Below are 25,604 nucleotides of genomic sequence, written 5' to 3' on the forward strand. Positions count from 1 at the left end.
CTGACTGCTCTTCCAGAGGTCCTGAGCTCAAATCCCAGCAACCACATGGTGGCTCACAGCCATCTGTAATGAGATACACTGCCCTCTTCTGGTGTGTCTGAAGACTGGTATAGTGTACTTATATATGATAAATAAATAAATCTTTTTTTAAAAAAAGTGTGGGCTATGACACCCGGCTTGAACTACTCTTGACTATATGTGGGAATTAAGGTCTTAGCCTGGGGGGGGGGGGAGGATTCTGAGGTTGGAGCAAGGCAGACAAATGTAAAGCTTGCTTGAGAGCACCAGGGGGCAGCACTAGCTCCTGGGAACCAGAACCCTGAAAACTGGTGGAAACCCATTGGTGGGGGACAGGCCTTTACACCTTCCTGGACAGTCATTTTTAAACTTAGCCCCAGTTGTGTACCAACATTTCTGAAACGTTGTTCTCTCTCTCTCTCTCTCTCTCTCTCTCTCTCTCTCTCTCTCTCTCTCTCTCTCTCGTCTTTAATCATTGAGGATATTGTCACAAGCATTGGCATTTACTTGTTTGGCTAAGCATTCCCACTTCAGAAATCATCCCAAAGACAGTCTGGAGGTTGTTTATATCAAGTCCTTTTATTCTGATACCACAGAAATACCTTGTCACAGTACAGGGGAGGGACACTGAAGTACCACGAGTTCTCACAGAGCACAGGAGGACGGCACACAATTCACAAGGTCATGTGGAGGACTCGGGTCATTGCACTTACAACTGTAAACTTGTTTGTTTGACTTTGTACAGCACTCTTCCCCCTCAAATAAAGAAGGAGAGAAGGAAGGAGAGGGGAGGAGGGGGGAGGGAAAGCAAAAACAAGACATAGAAGCTAGAAGGGGAAAATGTTGATGGTCACTACTCTCCAGGAGTAGAGGAGAGGAGAGGAGCTGATTTGACCCCAGAGGCTGAATGAGACTCGTGCACACACGCACACACACTTACACACACACATACACACACACACACATTCATGTACATGTGCTTACACATACAGTATCTTATGACTTCTATGGCTCTCCAGTGCCACTTGGTGCACATGATAGCAGGCGCTGGCACCCCGGGAGACAGATGGCATCTTCAGAGAATTTCAATTGGTTATATCTGTCCCTCCGACCCTGTTGGAGTCCATGATGACAAATTATTTACAGTATGGGGGGAGAAGGGCTATGGGCAGGACTGCACTCTATGGCATGGACCTGCCTAGAAAACTCCCCATAGGCTCCAGAATACAGGCCAGAATGGCTGCCCTAGCTGTTCTCTCATTGTGAGCCCTGAGTCCATTCACCCTACCCAAAGAATAGGAAGAGGATGGTGCGAGGACCATCACTATGACGTGAGTGTGTTGAGGCCGTGGGTGGGCAGAGGTGGGTACCCTTGCTTATGACACCGAGAGGGGAAAATGGAGAAGATCTGGACTCTACCCAGAGACTTCTTACCCATTTGGAGATGCACCCATTGCTTATCATGTCCCACAGCAGCAAACACTCATCCCCGAGCCCCAGGGTCAACACAAGAGCCCGGGATACCTATGACCTAGAAGACTATTGCAGTCTGCTGTCATAATCACAAGGGGGCAAATATCTGTCCTGTGAGCACAGCCAGGGGTAGAGTAGCAGATATCAGAAATGTCAAACTTGGAGTTTAGCCAGAAAAGAAATTTGGTGTAAAATTAATACTTTTGAGCCTAGGGGTGCTGCCAGAGGTTGACCTGTGGATCCCTGCCTGCTCTCATCTCCTAGTCCTGACTATGAGTGGGAAGGGATACTGCCACGATCCCAAGGATCTGAACACTGGGCACATCCTGCACACACCTGGGCCTGTGAGTTCCTCGATGAGGGCCTTCTTCAGCCCTTATAGAGATGGCCCCATATAACCCAAGTTTGATCTCTGAGATCAAACTTGAGATACTGAGATATTACATAGTGGGAAGAAAGCTAAATCCTGGGAATTCAGGCTCTTAAGTCCAACACAGTTTTCAGTGTCCCATCCACAGCTGCCAACGGTGGACAGGGTCCCACTCTAAAGGAGTTATAAGCCTTGTTAAAAAAAAAAAAGCATGAGACATGTGAACCCCTGAGAAATGCGTGGTGTACACCAAAACTCTCTGGAGGCAGGCCAGACATTAGGGGTCATGCAGGTACTGTCTGCTCTACTCCTGGACCAGTGAGGGAGATACTGACAACAGTGTAATACTTAGGTTTCCGAGGAGGCAAGTCCTGGGGCAGATGTGGAGAGGGTTACACAGACCCTTCGGTAAGCTTTGCTCCTGAGAAACCTGAGCTCAGCTTGAAGCTGTTACTTATGTGGATGTTATTTTCCGAATGATATTTTCAGCCATCTCTTCCTGGGTACCCTATGACCCCTGGCTCCATTCCAGATCTCTTGGATCACAGTCCTTTGAGGCTCCACATCACAAAGGAGAGACATAGAGCAGGGCCAAGATCTAGGGATTGTAGGGCACAGCCAGGATCCCTTGGCTGCTGCCTCTCCACAGATGTACCCCAGCTTTGTTCTTGAGCAGTGTCCAACTGGGGAGTGGTGACCAGATTCTTTTGGCTCAGGCCTAGGATAGGAGGGAAAAATGATACACAGGTAGAGATCCTGTAGCAGACCCATAGAATGTTCATATGCATGCATCCTGTGCGGGCTCCTCTCTCTGTCTTTTCTAAGGTTGGTTGGTTTGTTTGTTTTTAATCTGCTGTCGCACACAGATTAAAAACTGCAAGGTGTATGGGGCCGCACGGCCTGCTCCATGGCCTGGCATATTCAGGCAGTTCTGGGAGGTCTTCACTAGCGTGTCCCGAAGTCAGGGAGAAGCGCTCTTAAGGGAGAGGTTTGGAGGCAAAAAGAACTCCAAGCAAGAGGTCGAGCATTTAAAATGAATGAAATCGTGCAAAGAAGCTTCGAGCTGTGCATGCTCCACTGCGAGACAGGCGGTGGGTCACCTGGCAAGCAGCGAGTCCTGCCACAGGTCAAACATGCCACAGACTTAGAATTTACACACGCACGCCCGCGCACACACACAAACATACACGCACGCACACACATGTACATACATGCTCTCGTTTTCGCTCTCACACGTACACACACGGAAAGTGGGGACAAGGATCAGGCTGGGGCGGTGGTATGAGCAGATAGAGCTATCCAGTTTCTCAACTGCGTGTTTGCAATTAACTCCTTATATGTAACATGGAATTTATTAAATATTAACAGTTGTCTTTGAGGGTTTATATTTCATTGCATAGAACATTAGAGATGAGACTTGTGGCTGGGCCCGAGATGAAGGGAGGCCTCCGAGGGAAGGGCTTTGGGGAGGTGTGTAGCCCAGTCCCCCGGGTGAATGGACGGTGTCATACTCCCCTTTACCTCACAGGGCTCTGAACCTTCCCCTTGGCTCCTCTGCTCTGAGCACACCTACTGCTGATGGCTTAAGAGGACTGGAATTGCACAGTAAACAGGCGGGCGGAGGAGCCTCCCTAGACCTCGCCCTGGGTTTGTGCTCTTGGTGGCCGGCTGCCCGCTATTGCTTCTAAATCAACATTTCTCCCTGTGCTGAGCAGGGGCAGAGCAGAGAGGAAACCAAACCATCCATCACGAGGTGGGGGTGGAGGTGGAGGAAGAGACAGAGGGATAAAAGCAAAGAAAGGGAAAGAAAAAAATAAAACAAAAAAAAAGTTTGTGAGGTATACATGTAAATCAAACTGGAATGATTAAGGCTGTTCCTGAAATCAAAAGAAATCCCCAGGTGTACAGATGAGGAGCCGAGGGGCCGGCTGGTCGAGACAATGGCGGTGTTGCTGGGATGCTCACAATGGCTGGGGGGATGGCTTTAAGAGGATGGCAGGCATGCTTAGTTACGCTGCCATCCATGGGCTGGGAGAAGCCTCAGCCGGTGCCCACGCTGCTTTTCGGTGCTATGGCCTCTTGTTTCAGCGATGAGACAGTGTTAGGTCCTAATGTTTGTAAAGTTCTCCCAAACCCATGCTGGCCATGTGGAGGTCTGCTCCATTGTCGCCCACAGAGCAGGGTGAAGCGGGCAAGGCCTCATGGCCACAGAGGGATCCGGGCCAGCTGGAATGTGAAGGAATCGGAGCCTAGGGCTCCAGCCCTCAGTCAAAGCCCCTCTCCAAGGCTGTGGAAAAAACTTCTGGTGTCTTAGAGGGAGGGTAGTGTGCACCCAAACTCTGTGTATAACGCGTTGGAAGCCTGGCTGCCCAGGCCACAGGAGGCTGCAGGAAAAGCAGCGGACAGCCTCAGCAGCAACCGCATTCTGGCGAGGGCTCCTCTCTCCCAAGGACGGCTGGCCTGAGTAAGGCAGGGTCTCTTGAAAGACATGAAAGGTTCCCCCAAGCCAATGGTCCCATTGGTCCAGCAAGCAGATGCTTCACCTAGGTCGCTGCTGTTAGAAAACATTGCATTCTCATGCTCGGCCGAGGCCTGCCTGCTGGGTGGGGCCCACATGGTGTGAATCTTTGGGCCAAAGGTTTGCCAGGTTGTGGATGCTTTGAAAAGAGAAGAAGAGGGAGGGAGAGAAGAAAAGATTTTTTTGTGTGTGTGTCAAGAACCCTAGGCATAGTTTGCCACCCTCCTTACATTGCTCCTGGGCATTGCCATGTGCAATGGCTTGGTTCTGCTTCACCCAGAGGATTCCATTCCATCAAGGCACAGAGGAGTTGGTATTCGTGCAAACTAAAGATCACAGAAAGGGTTGGGAGAAGGAAGAATCAGATCTCCAGGAAAAGACCCTTCTTTCTCTCCCATTTTAGACAACAGGGTCTCATTACATCACCCAAAGTGACAGTAGAGTGACCCTCCTTCTCTAGACTACAGCACAGGCATGAGACACCACATCCCACTTTGTTTTCTAATGTTTGCATGTGTATACCTGTACGAGGAGGGCAGGCTAGCCTGCAGGGGTTGGTTCTCTCCTTCCACCATTTGTATTCTACGATTTAAACTCAGGTTGTCAGGCTTCCGCAGCAAACATCTTTACCCAGTGAGCCCATCTGGCTGGCCCTTGACATTTATTTTGTAAGAGTGTAGGAAGCTAGGTATGGGAGTGTACATCCATAACCCTAGCCTTAAGCAACGGGGGGCAGGAGACTCACTACAAGTTCACGATCGGCTCAATCTATATATATTGGGCTACAGATTGGTCAGTCCTACAAATGAGACCCAGTCTCAAAAAAACCAAGCAGGAAGAGTGAGGGAGGTGGAGTTTTGTTTCAAAAGGCAAGCATCTCCTAGCTCATCTCTGAAACTGACATAAAGGACACCTGAGGGTTTATGTATGTCCCAAGGAATGCCAAGAAAACGTCCAGCTGGGGTGGGGTGGGGTGGCAGGGTGTCCACGGCCTTATAGCCAAGGCAGGGAGCATGCTGTCAGTGCTGGGACGGCTGTCACTAGTAAAGCCCAAGGTCTTCACTTTGGCCTACAGTGCCCGCCCAAAATGGATCCAGCCACTGCCCCTCTGCCGCAGCTTAGTTGTGCTCCTCTCCGCTCGTCTCTGAGGCTGACCAGTTCCACTTAGCATCAGAAGCACGGCTGGCACCGCGCCTTCCTGCACCTCCAGCTCTGACTTCTTTCTCTAGGGCAGCTCTGGCTGCTGCAGAAACCCTGCACAGTTGCCATCAGAAAGTCCTTTCAGACTGGCTTTTTATTATTTTATTTATTCACTTACTTTCGTGGGGGTTGTTTGTTTTGTTTTGTTTGAGGCACGGTCACTCTGTGTAACCCTGGCTATCCTGGAACTTGCTCTGTAGACCAGGTTGGCCTTAAATTCACAGAGATCCACCTGCCTCTGCCTTCAAGTGCTGGGATCAAAGATGTATGTTACCATTCATAGCTAGATTTTTTATTTTGAGGCTTATTTACTCTTTGTCTCCCTTAATGGACAGTTGACTCGAAAGGACAGAAACTCGGTTTTGATTTCTATTGTCTCCCCAATGTCTACAACAGGGTTGGGCACATATCTGGGGCTTGATCAGCATTTGTTGAATACATGGATGAGAGACTAAGCCTTTTCAGCACCTCTGTGCTCCTGAGAAGACTGGCAGTCCTTAGTACCCACGCACGGCTAACTCTCTACCACATCATCTAACCAAGGGCACTTGCTGCTCTAAGGCTCCCTTGAAGTGACCTGCTTACTGACTGCGGTCCTGACCTTGGCCATGGGCTGTTCCTCCCCACCTCCCTTGAGTACCACCTGAGATTTTATGGCTGCCCACATACCTCCAATGCTTAACTTGAGAGAGGAAAACAGAGCAGGAGACAAGAGACCTCGGGGAATTGGTCTGTAATTCCTGGCTGTGCAAGGGACAGCTTAAACAACTAGGCTTCTCCCCAATTCTACATGAGGTGTGCCCTCTTCTGTCCACAGAGGCAAGGTCAAGGCCAGGACAGGGTGGGCCCCGAGAGGGAGCATCTCATCTTCTTTGGCCACTACAATCTACGCAGAGAAGGGTCCTATCATGTACCGTCCTGTCCTCTCACCGTGCTGCCCTGAAATGGGCTGAGACAAGCTGACCAGTGACTGCTTTTCCTGTGTCCCCTTTCTGTATGCCTCTCTCCCTAGTTCACCCTTTTGCCTTTTGGATTCACAACCTGTGAATCCAAGACTCTCTTCACTTCATGACCAAAGCTCTACGTTCTGCTGGGTTTGGAAACACCGGCACCAGACACCAATGTCTCCAAAGAGCGCCACAGTCCTAGAGACAGGATGACTTTGAACTCAGTGTCCAGAATACAGACCTGAAGTTGTAAGGGTACAATTGGCTTCACTGGGCCCTTTCCCAAGGATAGCTGACTCATTTACCGTCATGCCAGCCAGCACACTGCCTCTGAGGGGGGCTGCTAGGCCCATCCCACTGAAAGAAGCATCCTTTTAGTTCACACTTCCAGGAACAGGACCCCTTCACCCACGTCTCTGGTTCATCTTAACCTGGTCCTGACACTCACCGTTATACGCAGAGTCCAGAGCTGCACCCAGGCCTCTGACTCCAGAGATTTTTCCACAGCAATGAGATTGTCTTTCTTCAGGTCTTCAGGAGCCTGCAGAGCGTTGCAGAAGGGGCATGAGTCGCTGCAGCACTGCCCCTGCCTCTAAGCCAAGATGCCCTATCACTTTGAGAGCATGGCGGAAGACTGGGGTGGAGAGAGAGGCAAGAGGGGCACCAGCCCTGCCTGGCTTTCTTTTACTGGGGACAATGTGGCCCATGCCTGGATCTCTGTGAGTTCAAAGCTGGCCTGGTCTACACAGTGACTGCTCTCCTGAGCAGGCCCATGTCTTAGGCTCTGTGGAGTGCCCTCGCTCTTTCTCTCACACAGCCAGGAGAATACGCTGTAGCTCTCACTGTGCCAGCTACTGAAGACTGGACCCTTCCCAGAGGACTTCCACCAACTACGAGTAAGTCAGGCCTCTCCCAATATGGCAGGCACAGGTACTCACCCTTCTGGACACAATCACCAGAATGAGGAAAATTTTTTGCCAAAAGCAGAGACAGCTGTGACATAGAAAACAGAAAGAGATGTCAGAAACTGGGTCAGACTCCTAGTCAGGGCCATAGGTCACGGTAAGGCTCAAGGGATAAGGAGTACAGAGAAACCCTGGGTACCAGCAGGTGGTCTGTGTCCTGGTCACTGGACCTGGAACCACCCGGTCCCCAGCCTCTACCAGAGAGGCATCCACCCAGTGTGGACCTGACCCCAGGCAGTAATACCTTCTGTCAGCTTTCCGGCTTGCTCTGCTGCCCCACCAGGGAGGATCTTAGAAAATACACTCTCTCCTTCTGCCGCTGGCTGACCAGCAGGAGCCCCTGGGGTCCCCCCAGGCCTGGCTCCAGTCTTCGCCCCTACAGGAAAGGAAGCAGCGGCATTACGAACAACACTATGCTTGGTTGTTCGGGGTAGGAGGGGGAGAGGGAGCCTGAACACAGGTAGCCTGTGAGGTAGAAGAAGGTGGGGGCTGGAGAAATAAAAATAGCAAGACAAGAACAAGAGGAGAAGGGAAGCAGGAGATAAAGAAGTCGAAAGGGAAGAGAAAGGAGAAGAGATGAGGGGCAGGGGAGAGGAGGGAAGGGGAAGGGGAAGGGGAAGGAAAAGGCAGGCAGGCAGGCAGGCAGGAAGGAAGGAGCTGCAGTTCAGATGGGCATCATGTCCCCTGCCTTTAATCCTAGCATTCTACAGTTAGAGGCAGATGGACCTCTGGGAGGTCAAGGCTAGCCTGGTCTACACATTGAGTTCCAGGCCAGACAAGGCTACACAGTAAGACCCTCTCTCAAAAATAAATAAATAAATAAATAAATAAATAAATAAATAAATAAATAATCAATCAATCAAACAAACAGAAAGAAAGAAAAGGAAAGAAAAGAACAGACAAGGTTCTGGTCCTTGCTCATCAGTGCTCACCAAGGATAGTTTCCTGGGCCCTCACTGGCCCAGGTTCATTTTCTGGTAGGAGGTCTGCAGCCTACTGGGTGCTCCAGGGGGATCGTGAGAATGTGCACACGGGGTTGGGGGTGGGGAGGCGAGTGCAGGTGATACAGGGAAAGATTGCTGTGAGAGTTCTGGGCACAGCTCACCTGCAGGTCCTGGAGCTGACTGGGCCTGAGGAGCGCGCCCCTGCTGGGGCGCTTTGGCTGCCGGTTTGGAGCTGCCTGCCTGCTCTGCACGTGGCTGTAACACAGAACCAGTAGCTGAGATCCTGCTCACCCCCACCCCCACCCTGAAACCACAGGACATCCAAACTTCAATTGTTGCATCTTCCCTAGGAGAGTGGAGGACCCATGCACAGGAGCGGCTAACTCACCAGTCCTGCTGGCTGGGGCCCTGGGGCTGTGGTGGGGCCTGGTTGAGGTTTCCCTGCTGGGTGGCTGGCAGCAGGGGCTGTGCTCCGGGTGGTTGGCTGGCTCTGTTGCTGTAGCCGAGCCTGTGATGGAGCCTGCTGGGGAGCTTGTTGCCCAAGACCTTGCTGTTGCTGCTGTTGCTGTTGCTGTTGCTGCTGCTGCTGCTGCTGCTGCTGCTGCTGTGTCTGTGGCTGGCGTGATGCTGTGCCTGAGGGCGTCTGCCTGGACGATGGTGGCTGTGATTGCTGCGGTCCCGGAACCGCCTGCCGACCTTGCATCTGTGGCTGTGCCTGGGCTTCTGGCTTTGGCTGCAGTACAGTAGGCCCAGAGTGGGCCTGCCGGGAGCCCTTTTTGCTGTCAGAGGCATGGTGGTATGCTGACGGAGCCCGGGATGGCTGTGAGTAATCAGCAGAGCTGGGGTACCCAGGCTGACCCTTCTTTTGCATGGCAGGGGCAGGGCTGGCCTGAGGGTGAGGCCGGGTCTCGTGGCGACCCATGTCCCGAGCATGTGGTCTGGCAGCACGGCGCCCTGGCTCCTCACCAGCATGGCGGCCTGAGTGCCTCCCGTGGTCACCGTGGTGCCGGTGCTCCTTGGCTGAGGTATGCCGGCCTGGACCACCCTCATCATGAGGCCACAGGCCCTCCTCAGGGGGCTCATCGTAGTCATGGTAGCTGTGCCTGGCAGGGCCTCGCTTCTGGGAGGAGGAGACTGTATGCCCCCCATGGTGCCTGAACCGGTCGGAGCGGGCATCTCGGGGCTTATCAAACCAGTCTGTCTCCTCCTGGCCCAGGTGATACGCTTCAGAGACCAAAAACAGAACACCATCAACCCCTGGTTAGCCATAGAGGGGACCTAGCTGAAGCCATGCAAGGGAACCAGAGTGGACAGCACAGCCACAAGCAGGTCACTAGGTCCCCACCCTCCAGCAACCAGCGACCAGGGCACAGGTAAATCAGGCAAGGGCCGCCTGCAGCAGGGCCCGCTGATGAGATGCCAAGACAGACCCTGCTGGGACATCTTGGGGACCGGGGTAGGCAGGCAGACCCCCAGGTGCTGAGCATTTGCAGCAATCACCCCCAGCTGCCATTACCTTCACTGTCCGAAACCACGCAGTGGGAGTCATCCAAGATGTAGCCCTCCTCACGCTTATATGCGTGGGCGCGCGGTCCGTCCTTGACGTGCTCCTGGACGTCCGGCATGGAGTGGCTGGAGCAGAACTGTGGGCAGGTATCCCCAGGAGGAAGAGCGCCCCCTGCGGGACGGGGCCGCCCTAAGGGGCTGACAGGGCTCTCCTCTTCAGAGGCCTGGCTCCTCATGGGGGGCCGTGCCCGTCCATGAGCCATGCTCAGGGATGAGGGCTTGGGCCCCGCCTTTTGAAGTCGCTCTGCAGTCTCCCGTTCCCGTTCATACCCTTTGCTTCGGCTGCTGAAATCATGGCTGGACAGCTTCTCCCCACTGTATGCCGATGCCACTCGGGACCGGCTGCTACCACCATACATGCGGTCATCCTCCTCGGCTGTGTCCCGGCTGGACACCCCGTAGTACCTCTGCTGTTCATACACATTCTTCTTGAGCCCATAGGTGATTTCGTCTTGGAACTTTCTGCTCCGAGAGGTCAGGCTGCTGCTGACGGTGGGTGGGGGATAGGAGGCCAGGTCTGATTCCACGTCCTTGGCCTCCTCGATAGGTGAGAACTTGGAGATCTTTTGCTCCATGCCTTGCTTCCGGTGCTTGCTGCGCTTGGAGGAGATGGCAGCCGGGGCCAGGTTCTTAGAGGGATGCTTTGGCCCCATGGGTCCTGGGCCATACTTGTCTGCTCGAGCCCCATGTCTATAGTCACTGTCACTGTAATAGTGGGTGCTGGCTGGTCGGCCGTTGCTCTCCATGCTCCGGTGATGACCAGATTTGCCACGGGGGTCATATGAGTCCTCCTCAGATTCTTCCTCACCTCTGCCATAGCAGCAGGGCAGAGTGGGTCCCTCTAGGACAGCTGGTTCTCCGGGATCCTTCCCGGGACGCCCACTGACTCCACCTGGGCCCAAGGGCTCTGGCCGTTGGCTATCCGAGGCAGTGGGGGTGCTGTCCTTGGTTAGCTCACTGATGTCATCGATCATCACATAGTTTCGGGGAACGTTCTGCTCCAGACTGGTGTAATGGGAGTCAGAGGGATATGTAGGGGCTGGGCTCTGGCTCACACTGCTTCGATCACCACCCCGGGGATGCTCAGGGGCTTTACCGTGCTCGTAGCTGCTGCTCACAGCTGGACCACTGTAGCCGGTCTCAGAGGGGGTTGAGGACACGGTTACAGCAGGGCTGCTGATCACTTCATAATTGGTGGGAACCTTCTGCTCCAAATCAGCCAGTGAGGTCTGGCGCGGCTTCTGGTGGGCAGCGTGACTGTCAGCTTGGACTGGAAAAGGGGCGCTCTGCGTGGTTGGCATGGGCGTTGGGGCTGCGTAATGGCCTGTGGGGTGGAAAGCCGGTTGGCTTGGCAGGCCAGGCTCAGCTGGATAACTCGTTCCAGGAGGGTAGGTAGGTGCTGGGTACGTGCTAGGGCCAGTGTAGGTAGGTGCCTGGTGGGCTAGAAATCCATTCTGAGTTGGTCCACTACTGCCTGCAGTGTACTGTGTGGCTGCAGGTGGGAACCGGGGCTGTTGGAAGGCAGTGGGGCCAGAGGGGGTGGCAGGCACAGCAGCTGAGGCAGGGTAGTCCACATACTGGCCAGCGGGCGTGGTACAACCCTGGAGCCGCAGCTGGTTGAGCTCGCTGTCAGACAGGTAGTCACGATGCTCACCAAGGCCACGTAAAGGTGGGTAGTCACGGCCAACCCGGTCTTTGGCCAAAGACTCTTTGCGCTGGGTGATGCCCAGCTCCAGGTACTTGAGCTTGGCATCAATCTCCTTCTCCTCCTCGTCCAACTCCGCCTGCTTCTTGCGCAGCTTGGTGGATTCATGCTCCACCAGCCGCAGGTCCCGGTCCAGCTCCCGGAGCAGGCTGGCCTTGGTAGCAGGGACGGTGGTGGGCCCCGCCAACCCTCGCTGCAGCAGACTGGCTGCATACAGCTGTGAGGGCACCTGGCCAGCCAGGGGAAGGTGAGCTTCCTCTGGAGGGGGGCTGGGCAGTGTCCGCTTCACCTTGCGGACCAGGCCGTTGGGTGGCAGCGCCGACACCTGAGACAGAGGGAAGGGTGGGCAGCACTGAGACCCAAGGTGTGGGTGACTTTGCTGAGGCATGGGGTAGAAGAACCCAGGTCTGGAGGTTCTTCAAGGTAGGAGCTGGGCTCCACACTGTTGATGCCCTGCTTTGCCAAGCAGCCTTGGGGTTTACCCTGCCCACCCTCTGGTCTTGGCTTCTTTGCCATGAAGGGAAAGGCCTGTGGTCATTTTATAGTCCTATCCAAAGCTTTGGGCAGCAGGAAGGTAGTGGGGGTCAGACTGATTTGTGTGCTGTGCACAGTAACTTTACAAAGCCCTGCACATCTCCAGTGGGCTTGCCTGCCACTGAGGTGAGGGAAGATGGGTCTGGCTCTAAGTTTGAGACCTAGCGGCCTGAAGGGGTTGAGGGCAGGGGGAAGTCAGGGAAAGACAGAACATAGTAGGACATGTGATGTCCTACTCAACCCACCAGGCTCCTTTAAGAACGGGGTCACAGGAAGGGGCACATGCTAACTGTGTCAGCTCTTTACAGGCTCAGAGTCTAAGCTTCCTCCTTCGCTCCTCTCCAGAGCAACATGCCTCCCAGTTGCCTGCCCACCTCCTCCTCTAACTGCCCTGCGCTACCCTCTGCCACACCTAAGCCCTGCTCGTGGCCCGGCCCCCCCACCCCCAATCTCTCTATCGGACAACGTCCATTCTTGCTAGACCTCTCCCCAGCGCACAGCTTCCTGCTGGAGGTTCCCCTGCCCTGCTCACCACACCTCCTACTTGCTCCAGAGGATCTGCAATTCTGAGAGGCCAATACTGATGGAGTGCTCACTCTGGTTTCCCTTTACCTCCAGCTCCTAACCTTCCCAGAATGCCCCACACTTTTGGATTTCATATGCTACCCAAATCTCCCAAATATACTAGAGACTGGCACCAAAACTCTCGCCTTTTACCTTGCCAAGAAGCTACATAAAAAGTCCCCAACTTTCACACATGTCACAAAGTGCACAGTGTACCCTCAAGGTGGGCCTTTAGTGGGACACATTTAGTGTTTGAACTCCTCATCATCTGTCTTTTCCTATTTTGGCCACACACCTTGAGTGTCCGTCAACAACTGCCTACAGCTGCTACACGGCCAGCCTGTGGGGACCTGTGCTTGCCTCTTTGGCCTGCCCTCCTTGCTGGCCCTGCCAGGGCTGTTCACTCCGCACCTCCACAAGCATCACCTCCACAAACCTACTGCAAATGCTCCACTTTTTCTCTGTATATACCCAGAAAATGAGCAAATACACCTCCCGGTGCTTCTGACTCCTACCTCCTCTCCCTGGGATCTCTCCTTTGGCCTATCAGCCCACACTGTATTCTGGGAACTCTGAAATACCTGTCTTGTTCTGTTTCACCTCCCAAAACCTTTCAGAGACTTCAAGAAAAGCCAAACTTCCTCAACCCTGCACTAAAAGTGGTTAGCATTAACCTTTCCCAATCTCTAAGTCTTTCCATAGATGCCCGCCATGGCCGGGCTGTCTCTAATACATGACTGGTAATGGAAGCCATAGACAAGGAGCCTGCACTGAACTAGGGGAACAGACAGGCTTGGAAGTAGAGTTACTGAGGAAGGGGGTGGGACACAATGAAGGACAGAGAGTGCCTACAGCCCTCCAGAGTGGGTCTCAAGTGCTAGGCCATGGGCTTGGGCCTGCAACAGGCAGTGAAGCCCATCTAGAGATGGGAAGTGGAGACTAAATAAGGCTTGGAGTGGAAGGTGCCTAGACTGGAGGGGAGAAATGAAGAAGCCTGAAAGGAGGCGACAGAGACAGACCAGGTATAGACAGTGATGGGGCGGGGCTATGGAGAGGCTGAGGTTTCTGGTAGAGTTCTGGGCAGATGGCTGTGGAGCCCATGTGTGTCTGAATTGGTCCAGGCTGGCCTTGCTGGGCTATGAACTCTGTCAGACATACACTGAGGATCTTTGTTCCTCAACTCCTTTCCCTGGGCCTTTGGAGCCAGAAGTGACTCCATTCCCACCCCAGAAGAAACCCCTCCCTCTGGGGCCCCTCAAGCTAGAAATAGACCCCCATCCCACCCTGGACCAGCCCCTGTGCCCATACCTGGCTACCTAGTCCCCCCTGGTGCTGGTAGAGGGAGAATCTCTCTTTGGCAGACTCCTCGGCGGTGGGGCTCAGGGGCTTAGGGTCGGACAGGGACCGCTGCAGGGTCTTCATGGGGCGCGGCAGAGTCTGCTGGCGAAGAGTGCTGTCAGCTATGAACTGCTTCTGGGGACTCACATGAGCCTTGTTCAGCCTCTCACTGGAAGCAAACGAGGTGTCCAGGAGCCGGTGTGGGGACAGTGGCGACACTGGTGAGTAGAGCACTTGTGGAGACTTGGGAGGCTGGCGGCTCACAAGCTGCGACAGGGACTCCGGGGGCAGGTGGGCCTGGTACCCAATCTCCAGAGGATCTGGCTTCTTCTTTTCAAATCTGCCTAGGGCTCCTGGGGTGACTATCTGGATGCCAGGTAGGTAGGGGCTGATGGCAGTTGGTCCTATGAGCTGTGGCCCAGCCACACCCTGAGCCTGCCCATCGGGTTCTGTCTGGCAGGCCAGGCTCTCCCCTCGCCCAGTCTTTTCTGGTGCTGATATGTATCTGACGATCTCCACCTTTGGGTCAGTGGCGGCTGTGATGTGGATGGCTGGTGAGACCCTGGGCAGCTGCTCAGGCTCTGTCTGTACAGAGCAGTCACTGATGGTCTGGATACCCACACTGCTCATGGCCCTCGCCGCAGCGGCAGCAGCGGACGATGAGGCCGAGGCCTCGTGCTTGCTGTCAGAGCCTGAGTCTGAGTGACGGGAAAGACGAGACCTGCGGCGGCGGACAGGCTGCTCCCATTCGGCATTGTCCTCGTCATCTGTCTGCACACTGCAGTCGGCACTGCGCCGTGTCCTGCGCCTACGGGTCAGGAGGTAGCGGCCCTCGCCCTCCTCATCATCTGTCTGAACACTGCTGTCTGCAATCCTCCTGACCGTGCTGGGATCAGGGCCTGACTCTGGTTCACAGGCGTCTCTCAGGCGTGGCATAGAGTGACGTTTCTTGATGCCACTACGGCCTGCCTCCCACTGCTCCTCAGTTTGCAGGGACATGTCTGAGGCAGAGCTGGGGAGGCCCCTGTGCAGCACGGGCTCACGAGCTTGCCCAGGCCCTTCGGTTCCTGCCACGGCGATGAAGGCTGTGTGGGTCAATGGTGGCCAATACTGGCCGTTCTGGGCCAGCTCGGTAGCAGCGGGGGGAGGCCCTCGGCTAGGCGCCTCACAGGTTGCAGGAAAGGGGGCCTTTTGCCTCTGTTTCTGCTCCTCTAGCTGCTGCTGCAGCTGCTGCTGCAGTTGCTGGATCTGCTCTAGCTGCAGCCGCTGCTGTGCCAGCTGCTCGCGCTGCAGTGCGAACTGAGCTTGGCGCTCTTCTTGCTGCTGCTGCAGAACATGGTGCTTGATGGTCTGGAGCTCCTGCAACTCTCTCTGCACCAGCAGCTGCTCCTCCTCACGATGCCTCTGCAGCTCCACCCTCTCTCGCTCCAGCTCCTCCTGTAGCCGCAACTGCCGGAGCTTTTCCAACTCTACCCGTTCCCGCTCCAGCTGCAGCAGCTGCTCCTGTTGCTTTCGCTGCCGGTCCTCCTGAGATGCCTCCTCCTTCTCCATCACAGGCCGGCCGAGGACTCCACTGCCACTCCCAGCAGCAGCATCTCCTGCTGGCTTTTGGCCTGGTGGTGGGGCCGGGGCCTGGGCCACCGGGGCTTCCTTGATGACAGCAGGAGGGGCAGTTGTGGAGAGAGGTTCTTCTCGAGCACCCCCTGCTGGTAGCTCAGGCCTTGGCGGGCCTCCTGCCCCCGAGGCCTTGGCGGCTGCTGGCTTTCCCAAATAGACAGGTCCTTCAGCGGGTGGAATGGTGGAAGCGATGGGGAATCGACTTGGTGCAGGATAGCGGTATAACCCTGCTGGTCCAAGAGGTACCCGAGGGGCAATCATGGGCACCCGGGTCAGGCTGGTAAGGGGCACAGCTGTGACTCCGCCAGATCCGTAAGGCCTGTACATGCCACCACGCACCATGGGCCGCAGTACTGAGGCAGGCTGGGTGGTGATGGGCAGTGTTGCAGCGATTGGGGTATTGATAGTCGAGTAGATCATGCCATCGGCTGCACGCACTGTTGCTGTGGATGGGAGCAACTGTCTGACTGCTGTTCCTTGGCTTGCTGCAGGCCCGTACTGAGCAAGGTTCCCAGGACTTGGTTGCCCTTCTGGGTAGGTGGGGTTGCCGAGGAGGCCAGATCTAAGGGAAGCCAGACCCTGTGGAGCATTGAGTCCAGGCCCGTGCTGGGGCTGATACGGCACAAGGTCGGGCCCACCACTTCCACCGCCATGCCGCCCACCGTACTGGTCCATGGAGTTGAGGGCGGCACACATGCGGCTGATCTCGCGGGCTGTGGTGGCACTGTACTGGGCCAGGCTGGCCTCCTGAAAGCCGACGGCATCTCCCCGTGGGCCGTACCGGTGATCCGAATAGATGTTTGACACAGAGCTGTAGCGCCTCATGGGCAGTGGGTGAGACAAAAGGTCTGTGGGGTGGCGCAGGTCCGTGAACGAGCCATACTGTAAGCCCTGCCCCAAGTAGCGTCCATCAGCGAAGCCTAAGCTGTAAGAATGCTTCAGCGAGCTGAGATCCACAGCTGAGTCCCTCCCAGGGCCCTGGAAGAGCTGCCCAATCCTCTGGGCGTGGTAGTTGAGACCAGCTTCAGCCAAATTGGTGTCAGACATGGAGGAGTAGAGCCTACCGGGCAAGCCCTGTGGGTAGGGCCTCTGTTCTTCATGGGGCCCAGGTCCTACGACCCCTTGTGCCCGGAAGGTGAGGGGCTCAGGAGGCTCAGGGTCTCTGGGACTGTAGAAGGGGCCACTGCTTTGGCCAGGCAGGGCAGCATCTGTCACACTCTTGTCAGGTGCACTAGGGGCAGGATGGAAGGTACCAGTGCAGCTACTGCCAAAGGGAAACTTATAGGCCATGTCACAGCATGCCAGTCGGCTCTCGGGCCTCATCCCAGTGAGGTCCAGGGCTCCTGCTGGCTCTTCTGGGAGCAGGGTAGTCACCGTGCCGGCTGCGCCCTCTCCCATCTGCACCACCACTGTGTGTGGCTTCCTGGTACCTGGTAGAGCATGTGCCCGGAGCTCTGCAGGAGTAGCCCGGTGGGGTTCAGCACCAGGCTCTGGCACTGGTCCTGGCTTCAGGCTAACACTCTGGGCAGTGCCCATCTGAGTGATCAGAATGTCCCTTCTGGCCAGAGGTGTTACCTGGTTGGGAAGGTTATACCTGGCGAACTTAGCCTCCCTGGGTCTTCCCCTGGGCCCACCTCGGTATGGGGCTGTCTGGACAGCCTGCTCTACTTGCTTGACCTGGGCCAGGCACACAGGGCTACCTGAACCCTGGCCAAAGTCGAGGCGGCTCTGGAAAGGATCTCCATATACCACTGGTTGCTTTTGCTGCGCCATGAGCACAGATGAGGCCATGGTGATGCTCACTGTGGTGGCAGTGGCCAGGAAGGTATGGGTCTGCTCTTGGGCATTGAGGTTAATAACTAGAGGCTGCACGGCGGTTGACTGGCGGCCTGGAACTGGATCCAGGGCAAGGCCATACTTCCTTGCTTCCACAGCAAGAGAGGTCAGATCCATGCCCTGGTCGGTAAGGATAATGGGTGTGGGCTTGACAGCCGTGCGAAGGTCGACCACTGCGGTGCCCGGGGGCCTGGGGCCCGGCTCAACTCTAGATGTTCCAGGGACAGAGGAGATCCGGCATAAGGAGATGTTTTCAGCAGGGAGGGCACCCCAGCCATACAGCGCCAATGGCCCGTCTACACCAGCACTGGGTGCTCGTGGGAAACCAGGTGGCCCAGCTGGTTCTGAGGGCATTTGAGATGCACTTGGGGGTGTGGTCTGGCTGTAGCTATGGGAGGCAGGCTGAGAGTCCGTAGGCGAGCACAGAGGGGAAGTAGAGGCACTGGCGTGTACCATTCGGGTCTGGCTAGAAGCATCTGAAGCTAGCGTGATGACCATAACAGGAGCCTCCTGGGAAGACTGCTGCCACACCAAGCGAGGAGTGCTAGGTCGGTGTGGCGTCTGCGTGCCTTGGGCTACCATGGGGGAAGGGGTGCCAGGGCTCCGTGGAATGTCAGAGGAAGGCGTTAGGCTTGGCGTCTGTGTAGAGAACTCTGCTGTGGCCCTTGGACCCAGCTTGCTTGGAGAGAAGGTGGGGCTCTCGGAGGGGGTGGATGGAGAGAGAGGTGGGCTAGAGCCCGTAAAATAAGAATATCCCCGAGAAGGCTGGGGGGGACCAACCTCACCATCACCCCCACTCAGAGGCTTCTCTCTGGAGGCCCGCCCACTTCCAGCAGGGCCACTGGGAGCGTGAGGCAGCTCCTCCGTCTGAGACCCATAGTTAGCAGTGGTTGGGGGCTGTCCATAGCTGTGTATTGTGGAAGATGTTGATGGGCTGCGCTCAGGGCCGGCTGGAGTCATATACCCCCGTGGAAGGCTGGCTGGACAAGGCGCCATGGCTGTGGTGGCTGGAGTTCCAGGACCCTGGGAGAAGGTCATGCCTACCTCCTTAGAGGCCAGACTGGGAGAGGCAGGAGAGCTATGTAGCTTGAGAGGCTCCTGAGGCTCTTTTGCAAAATGCTGAGTGACTCTGACATCGGGAATAACTCGGCCCCCGCTGCTGTCTGAGGAGGTGGAAGTGGGAAATGACACAGGAGCAGCAAGTTGGGTGGGGCTAGTCCCAGGGGTAAGTGGGCCACCATTTTGCTTCATTGGGTCCATGTATGCACTCTCCGCATTCAGAAACTGCTTCTCCTTCTTTTTGTCCTCAGTGAAGGCCAGATCCCGCGAGGAGGCCTGCCGCATCCGGGCTATGCTCTGGGATGTCTGAAGGATCTCCTCATACACTGTTGCTCCGAGGCCTGCGGGCGTGCCATCTGCCGCAGGCTGAGAAGCCCTGCCGCCATAGTCATGGTCTTGGGTGTCTTGGTATTCAAAGGAGCCCTGGCTGCGGGGGCCTGTGGGCTGAGAGGGGCCGCCATGGGGTCCCCGGGCCCCTGCCGCCTGGCCCTGCTGTCTCTGGAGCAGCTCAGCTTTTCTCATCATGTCCTCGTAGGCCTCCTCCGCACTCTTAAGGGGCCGTCCAGAACTGGGCGTGGTGGAACTGCCTGAAGGGGTCTCGGTTGGTGAGCAGAGGGACATAAAGGCAGGCAGGTTGTACTCGCTGCCCGACTTGTAGAGCCGAGTGGGGCCGCCATCGAGGGTCTCAGCCTCTGAGTCCAGGGAGGGGGAGGGGGAGTACTCAGAGCAGGAAGAGCGGTGTAGCTCCTCCATCTCCGCTGCCTGCCTCAGCTCCTCTGTAGGGGACGCATCTTCGATGGGTGACAGGTTACTAGGCGGTGTCTTGGAGCGCTCACGCCGCCGCTGAGCCCGAAGTTCTTCCTTGTCACGCCGGGTCTTGCGGGCTGTGCTTCGAATTCGCTGCTGTTCCACCTCCCGCATCTTCTCTTGCTCACGCAGCAGCTCCTCTTCTTCCCGCAGCTCCTCCTCCTCGGAAGAGTCCTCAATGGTGGGCAGCAGGGGCCCGTGGGACCGGTGCCGGGCCTTGCGCTGCTGCTTCGCTTCTTCTAGCCGCTGCCTGCGGCTGGGGCTGCTGTCACTGTCCTCCTCCAGGGAAGACAGGGAGGTGGGTGAGGTGCCAGATGTATAGCTAGGCGTGGAAGCCGGCAGTGTAGAGGAGTGCTCCCCACGAGAGCGGTCTTCAGGCGAGCCTGTAAGGCTCTCCATCTCCAGCTCAGGCTCCCGGTCTAGGTTGGGATCAGAGCCTTGGCCCAGGTCTAGCTCGTGACCATAGCTACCTGTGCTGTTGAGCTCAATAGTTTTAAAGCGTCGGAGACCTCCCTGAAGGGCTCCGTCAGTGGGCTCTGCTGGGCCTTCCTCAGACAGAAGTTCCTCGTAACCTGTGGTGGCATTATGGGGCAGGCGCCTCTTGGGCAGTGCTACTGATTCTTGGCTAGATTCGGGCCTGGGTCTGGCACTTGCCTTCTGGGCACCGTGTTTGGCCAGGCCTCGCCCGGAGACAGCGGTGTCGTCTTCCTCCAAGTTGTCTTCCTCGGCGCTCATTTCTAGGATCTGCCGCCGCATGAACTCTTCATCAGTCATATCTGCCCTGGCTGGGGGCTGAGGTGGAAGGGGAGACAAGCCGCCTTCACTGCTGTCTTCCACGTAGTCATGCCTCAGCTGGCTGCCAAAGTCATCTGAAGACTCAGCTGTGTCTTGCTGCTCCCTCTGACGCCCCCATGCCAAGGAGTCATCCTCTTCTAGAATATCCCCCAGCTCCTCGTCAGAGTCGAAGGCCTCGGGCATGATGGACAGGGAGTGGGGACGCCGTTTCTGGTCTTCAACAGCACTGCCGCTGGGTGGCTTGCTCCACTCACCACTGGGAGCCACAGCCTGGGCCTCCAGGGAAGGGCGCATACTACTGCCCACTTTGTGGAGCTCTGAGGGGCTGGGTGGACGTGGGCCTGTCACCCCCGCACTGTCAAGTTGCTCCACTTCTTGCTGTACAACACCTGTGATCTCACTCTGGGAGCTGGAGACGCCATCGGAGGAGTAGCCTGTATCACTGAGGCTTTGTGGGCTTCGAGACAGATCCTGAGAGTAAGGCTTGGGGACAGGTTCCTGCATAGGGTAAAAAGCAGGCATTTACTCCTTTTCTTTTCTTTTTTTTTGGAGCTGGGGACCAAACCCAGGGCCTTGCGCTTGCTAGGCAAGCGCTCCACCACTGAGCTAAATCCCCAACCCCCAGGCATTTACTCCTAACTCTTTCTGCCAATCCCAGGGACCAAGGGAAGGGGCCCTCCACATCCCAAGGACTACCTCTCTGGCCCTGGGTAACTTACAGACTTCACAGCAAGGTCTAGATCTTCAGAGAAACTTTACTAGATCAAAGAATGGGAGACCAGCAAAATGGCAGACACAGGGTATGCCTCCACCATAGTCTCCAGACCAGAACTTCGTTGGTTTGTTGTTATTTTCCTTTTTTAAAAAAATGGTTTTATTTATTATTTATTTATTTATCGTAAGTACACTGTAGCTGTCTTCAGACACACCAGAAGAGGGCATCAGATCTCATTATAGATGGTTGTGAGCCACCATGTGGTTGCTGGGATTTGAACTCAGGACCTCTGGAAGAGCAGTCAGCGCTCGTAACCACTGAGCCATCTCTCCAGCCCTTGTTGTTATTTTCTGAGACAGGTTCTCCCTACAGAGCCCTGGCTGTCCTGGAACTCACTATGTAGACCAGGCTAGCCTCGAACTCACAAAGATCTGCCTCCAAAGTGGTGGGCTTAAAGGAGTGTGTCATCATCTCAGTGATCTACAGAAATTTAATCTAGACCCTCTTTCAACTGGGGTGTCTCTGTGGCCCCAATAGATCTGTCTTAGGCTTAACATCCTGAGCCCTTCCTCAAACTATCTCACCAGAAAGCTTGGATTCTTGGAAACTAAATAGAACTGACCTCAGCCTCCCCGCTCTTGGGAGCTTCTGGAACAGGCTTGACGACTGGGGTGGCAGGGTCGGTCCTCTTCACCCCGCTTTTTGCTTTAGGAGTCCCAGGAGGCACAGCAGTCTCTGGAGGTGGCTTCGGCACAGGCTCAGCTTTCACAGGGATCCCTGTCTTCTTTTCCGGGGCGCTGCTAGAGGTCTTGCTGGGTTCAGAAGCCCTGAGAGGCTTGGCCTGAGGGCTGGCCTTGGCGGCCTGAGGGCTGGCCTTGGCGGCTTGAGGACTGGCCTTGGGAGGCAGGGAGCCTGAGGGCTGGCCCGGCCCCTGTGGCCCTTTCTGCTTCAGAGGACTTGCTCCAGCTGCTCGCTGAGGGACCCCTGCTGGAGGCTGCTGTGGGGTGGGCAGAGGCAGGGGGGCCGGCTCCCCCAAGCTGCCCTCCAGCAGCCTCTTGGTTTGGCAGTTCAGACAGAGCCACTCTGTTTTCTGTAAGGAAACAGGAGGGAGGTCCATGAAAATCACAGAGCCAGGAGTAGACAGAGTACTTCCACCATTCCCCAAAACCTTAGGGAGGAGCTAGGCCTCACTCCTGGTAGACGGAATCTAGAGCGAGCCTTGCACCATCTACATAGGCTAAGCCATTCCCGCAGCCTAGAAACAGGATATCAAAGGTATAAAGAGGAAAAAAAAAAAAAAGACCCAACAGATCTATTGCCCCCAAATTATAAACTTCTCAGGGACATATACAAAATCAAAATGAAAGTGGTGAGGTAAGAAGAAAGTTTTCTCCTTAACCCATAGAGAAATTCTCAATGGGCCAGAAAAGTTGGGCAGTCAGAAGGGAGAGGATGCCACAAAAATTACAAAGGCTTGGGATGGAACACAGGGGAAGCCAGGACTTCAACCTCGAGGACTGAATCGCAAGTCAGGGTCTGTCTGGGTCCAGTAGCCAAGATGCATTCAGAGACAGAGGGTGAAATGTCCCAGAGGCACTGCCCTCCCTGGCTCCTAGTTCTGGGGTCTGATACTATCCTGCCATTTTCTTCCCCAAGTAAGGGCTATGCTCAGCTGGGACAAACTCCTGGGACCAGGAAAGACCAGCTGGAAGAGCCTTGTTTGGAGTCAGCACTGAGAGGTCTTCTCTGCTCACTTCCAGCCAAGTCTCCTTGCCTCAGGCTAGGAAAGGACACAGGAAGGACTCCTCCTGTGCCCTGGGCTGACTCTCCCTCTGATGGAGAACTGTGTGTCTGGAACTGGGGTGATCAGTGTTTATCATTAGCTACCACTCTTAAAAGTCACCCACAGTTTCAAGGCCAGGGCTAAAGGCTGAAGACTCAGTGGTGGTGGAGATGGCACACTGGACCAGCACTGTTGTAGTTTGAATTGCTCCTACAAGGCTTGTAGGTTTGCATACTTGGTCTGTAGCTGGTAACCCTGGTAGGGAGGTTGTGGAACCTTTGGATATGGATCCCAACAAGCAGTACTGGGTTGCTAGGGGAAGGACATTGAAAGTGACACCTATTTCTGGTTCGAGATTAAATTCTCTGCTTCCTGATGTAGTAAGATGTGAGTAAGCTGTGCCACAAGCCTCCATTGCCACAGTCAGGGCTACCCTGGCTACCATGGTCCCCTCTAAAGTGTGAGTCAAAACAAACTCTCCTTCTTAAGTTCCTTCTGTCTGGAATTTGGTGGCTGCAATGAGAGGTGACTGATAAGGCCCTCCCAAGAACCGATAGCCCCAAACAGGTCATGATAAATATGACACAGGAGAGCTGGAGAGATGGCTCAGTGGTTAAGAGCACTGACTGCTCTTCCAGAGGTCCTGAGTTCAAATCCCAGCAACCACATGGTGGTTCACAACCATCTGTAATGGGATCCGTGCCCTCTTCTGGTGTGTCTGAAGCAGCAGGTCTAGACAGACAGGAGTGTGTGTGTCCCCTAGGATCAGAATTTGGTGCCCTACCTTGGCTATGTGAAGTGAGGAAATGACAGTAACTTCGCAGCCCACAGCAAGACCCTACCAACTGTTCAGTGCACGCTTGCCCTTGGGATTCGAAACTTCAGCACCTCTTCCTTTGTGCTGCTGCTCATCCTGGGTGCCTAGACATGGGCTCCTATCGGTAGTTGAACCATGAGAGGGACCATTATGAGAACTACAGTCACTGGGCCAAGGCATAGGAAAAAATGGTGGCCTGCCTCAGACAAACCTCTGAACCACCTCTGGTCTGCAGAACCCACCTCAGAAGCAGCAATCTAAAAGGTAATGATGGTACCCTGGAAGGGCAGCATGGGCAAAGGCAAACCTCGTGTCCAGGCTAGCCCCTGTAGAGGCCTGCTTGTTTGTGCCCACAAGCAAGGCCTTTAGCAGGCCTGCTGTCAGTGGTCACAGGCAACCTGGGGCTTTGCTCTTCACAGAATACCCATGGAAGCAGTCAGCCCTCAGAAAGGCTTCCTGGTGGCTCTTGCTCCTGCCTCTGCTTTGTAAGCAGTGAGAAAGAGCGGGCGGGGGGGGGGGGGGGGGAGAAGGCGGCGTGTGAAGGAAGAGCTAAAAATAAGTGCTTGACCCGGCTGCTGGAGGCCCTTCCCAGCCCACTGGGAGCAGGAGAAGTGTACAGGCACTAAGGCTGGGAGGAGTGGGGCCGGAGGACTGGCCAAAGCCTCCTCCTGGGCTTGGGTGAAAGGCAGGCCACGCAGAATGCTTGCACCTAGGAGTCCGAGCACAGTTATTGAGGCACCAACTCATTCATTCAATCTACCTTCATCTCAGCCCCACTCCAATGTGCCCCCACCTCCACCCCTGGTCCTTTTGTTCCTGGATCTTCTTCAGTGCTTCAGTCTTATCTCTTTACTTCATTCATTCACCTTTGCTTAGCCTCACCCAGCTCGCAGCAGCGGGAGACGGACTGCCTGGCTGTCTCTTTTGCTTGGCTCTTTGGTAAGCAGCTAAAGAATGGACAACGGGGAGACTGACGACCACCTCTGTCAGTCCTTCTGGGGACAGGAAGATACAAATCTTCCGAGAACGACCCTCAGCTGCAGTTGGGAGATGTAAAGGCGTGTACAGAGGAGCTCAGTGGGTCAAGGCGACATTTCTGCACAAGAATCCAAGCATGGCATCTCAGCCGGTTCTCATGGAAACCGAAGACGGCTGTTAGAGCTTCCAATGCACACAGAAGGGGGAGGAAGTCAAGGGGGAAAGTATAGGGGAAATCCCAAAGCATATGAGAACTGTGGTCTCCGAGCCACTGGCCAGTGAGGACAAGAAGACCGTGGGGTTGTGGGGGATGCTGGGTGTCCTCCCTAGACTGTCAGCCATGTCTGAGGCCACAGGCTGTTCTCTGTATTCGTGGAGCCGCCTGTGTGCCAGTTCTTGTGAGCCATCTTGATCTGCACCTCATGGCCAGCTACCTAGCTTTACATACTGCTGAACCACAGGACAGTGAGTAAGGGCCCCTGCGGGGGCTCAGTATGGTGGCTCATGCCTATGATTTTGGGAGGCTGACACGAGAGAGTTGCCATGAGTTTGAGGCCAGCCTGGGCTAAAAAAGTCACATTCTACCTCACAGAACCAAATACCACACACACACACACACACACACACACACACACACACACACACACACGAAAATCAAAAGGTAAAGACTCAGACATTGGGCCACAGCCATGGCCAGCCTCAGTGCAGCGCCTCCTTCCCGCCTCCTGTAAGGAGAGCCTTACCCAGGGTGTCCAGTGTGCTCCCTGGAAGCTGAGATGTGCTCCCCTCATGCCCATTCCCTATGCAGTGCTCCCCGGGGATCCCAGAGCCTGGACTGGCCACAATGCCCACTGACCTCTAGATCATGAGGGGCTTGTGAGGAATCTCCCTCCTCTCATGGAACCCCTTTTTAGAACACCTTGGTTCTAGTGTTCTGACTTGAGGATTGGCTGTTGTGAGGACTTCCAAACATACCTGAGGTGAACCTCGCATGGACACCTAAGAGAGTTATTGTTTCCGTTCCACTTGGGAAGAGAAAGGAGGAAGCCTGGGGT

The 25,604-nt window shown here is 55.3% G+C and overlaps 1 protein-coding gene across 1 annotated transcript in view; it reads right to left on the reverse strand.

The window, feature by feature from the left end:
• Positions 1–577: 577 nt before the first annotated feature.
• Positions 578–25,604, reverse strand: part of Bsn (bassoon (presynaptic cytomatrix protein)) — a 90,966-nt gene continuing 65,939 nt past the window's right edge. The window contains exons 4-12 of the mRNA NM_019146.2: positions 21,594–22,061; positions 14,113–20,754; positions 9,952–12,031; positions 8,824–9,659; positions 8,597–8,690; positions 7,736–7,867; positions 7,465–7,519; positions 6,975–7,067; positions 578–4,518 (exon numbers count right to left, since the gene is read on the reverse strand). Coding sequence (NP_062019.2) covers positions 7,479–7,519; positions 7,736–7,867; positions 8,597–8,690; positions 8,824–9,659; positions 9,952–12,031; positions 14,113–20,754; positions 21,594–22,061 — 10,293 coding nt within the window. The 3' untranslated portion in view covers positions 578–4,518; positions 6,975–7,067; positions 7,465–7,478. The remainder of the gene's footprint in view (positions 4,519–6,974; positions 7,068–7,464; positions 7,520–7,735; positions 7,868–8,596; positions 8,691–8,823; positions 9,660–9,951; positions 12,032–14,112; positions 20,755–21,593; positions 22,062–25,604) is intronic.

The sequence above is a fragment of the Rattus norvegicus genome, chromosome 8 (assembly GCF_036323735.1).
Source record: "Rattus norvegicus strain BN/NHsdMcwi chromosome 8, GRCr8, whole genome shotgun sequence".
In the NCBI taxonomy this organism is placed as follows: domain Eukaryota; kingdom Metazoa; phylum Chordata; class Mammalia; order Rodentia; family Muridae; genus Rattus; species Rattus norvegicus.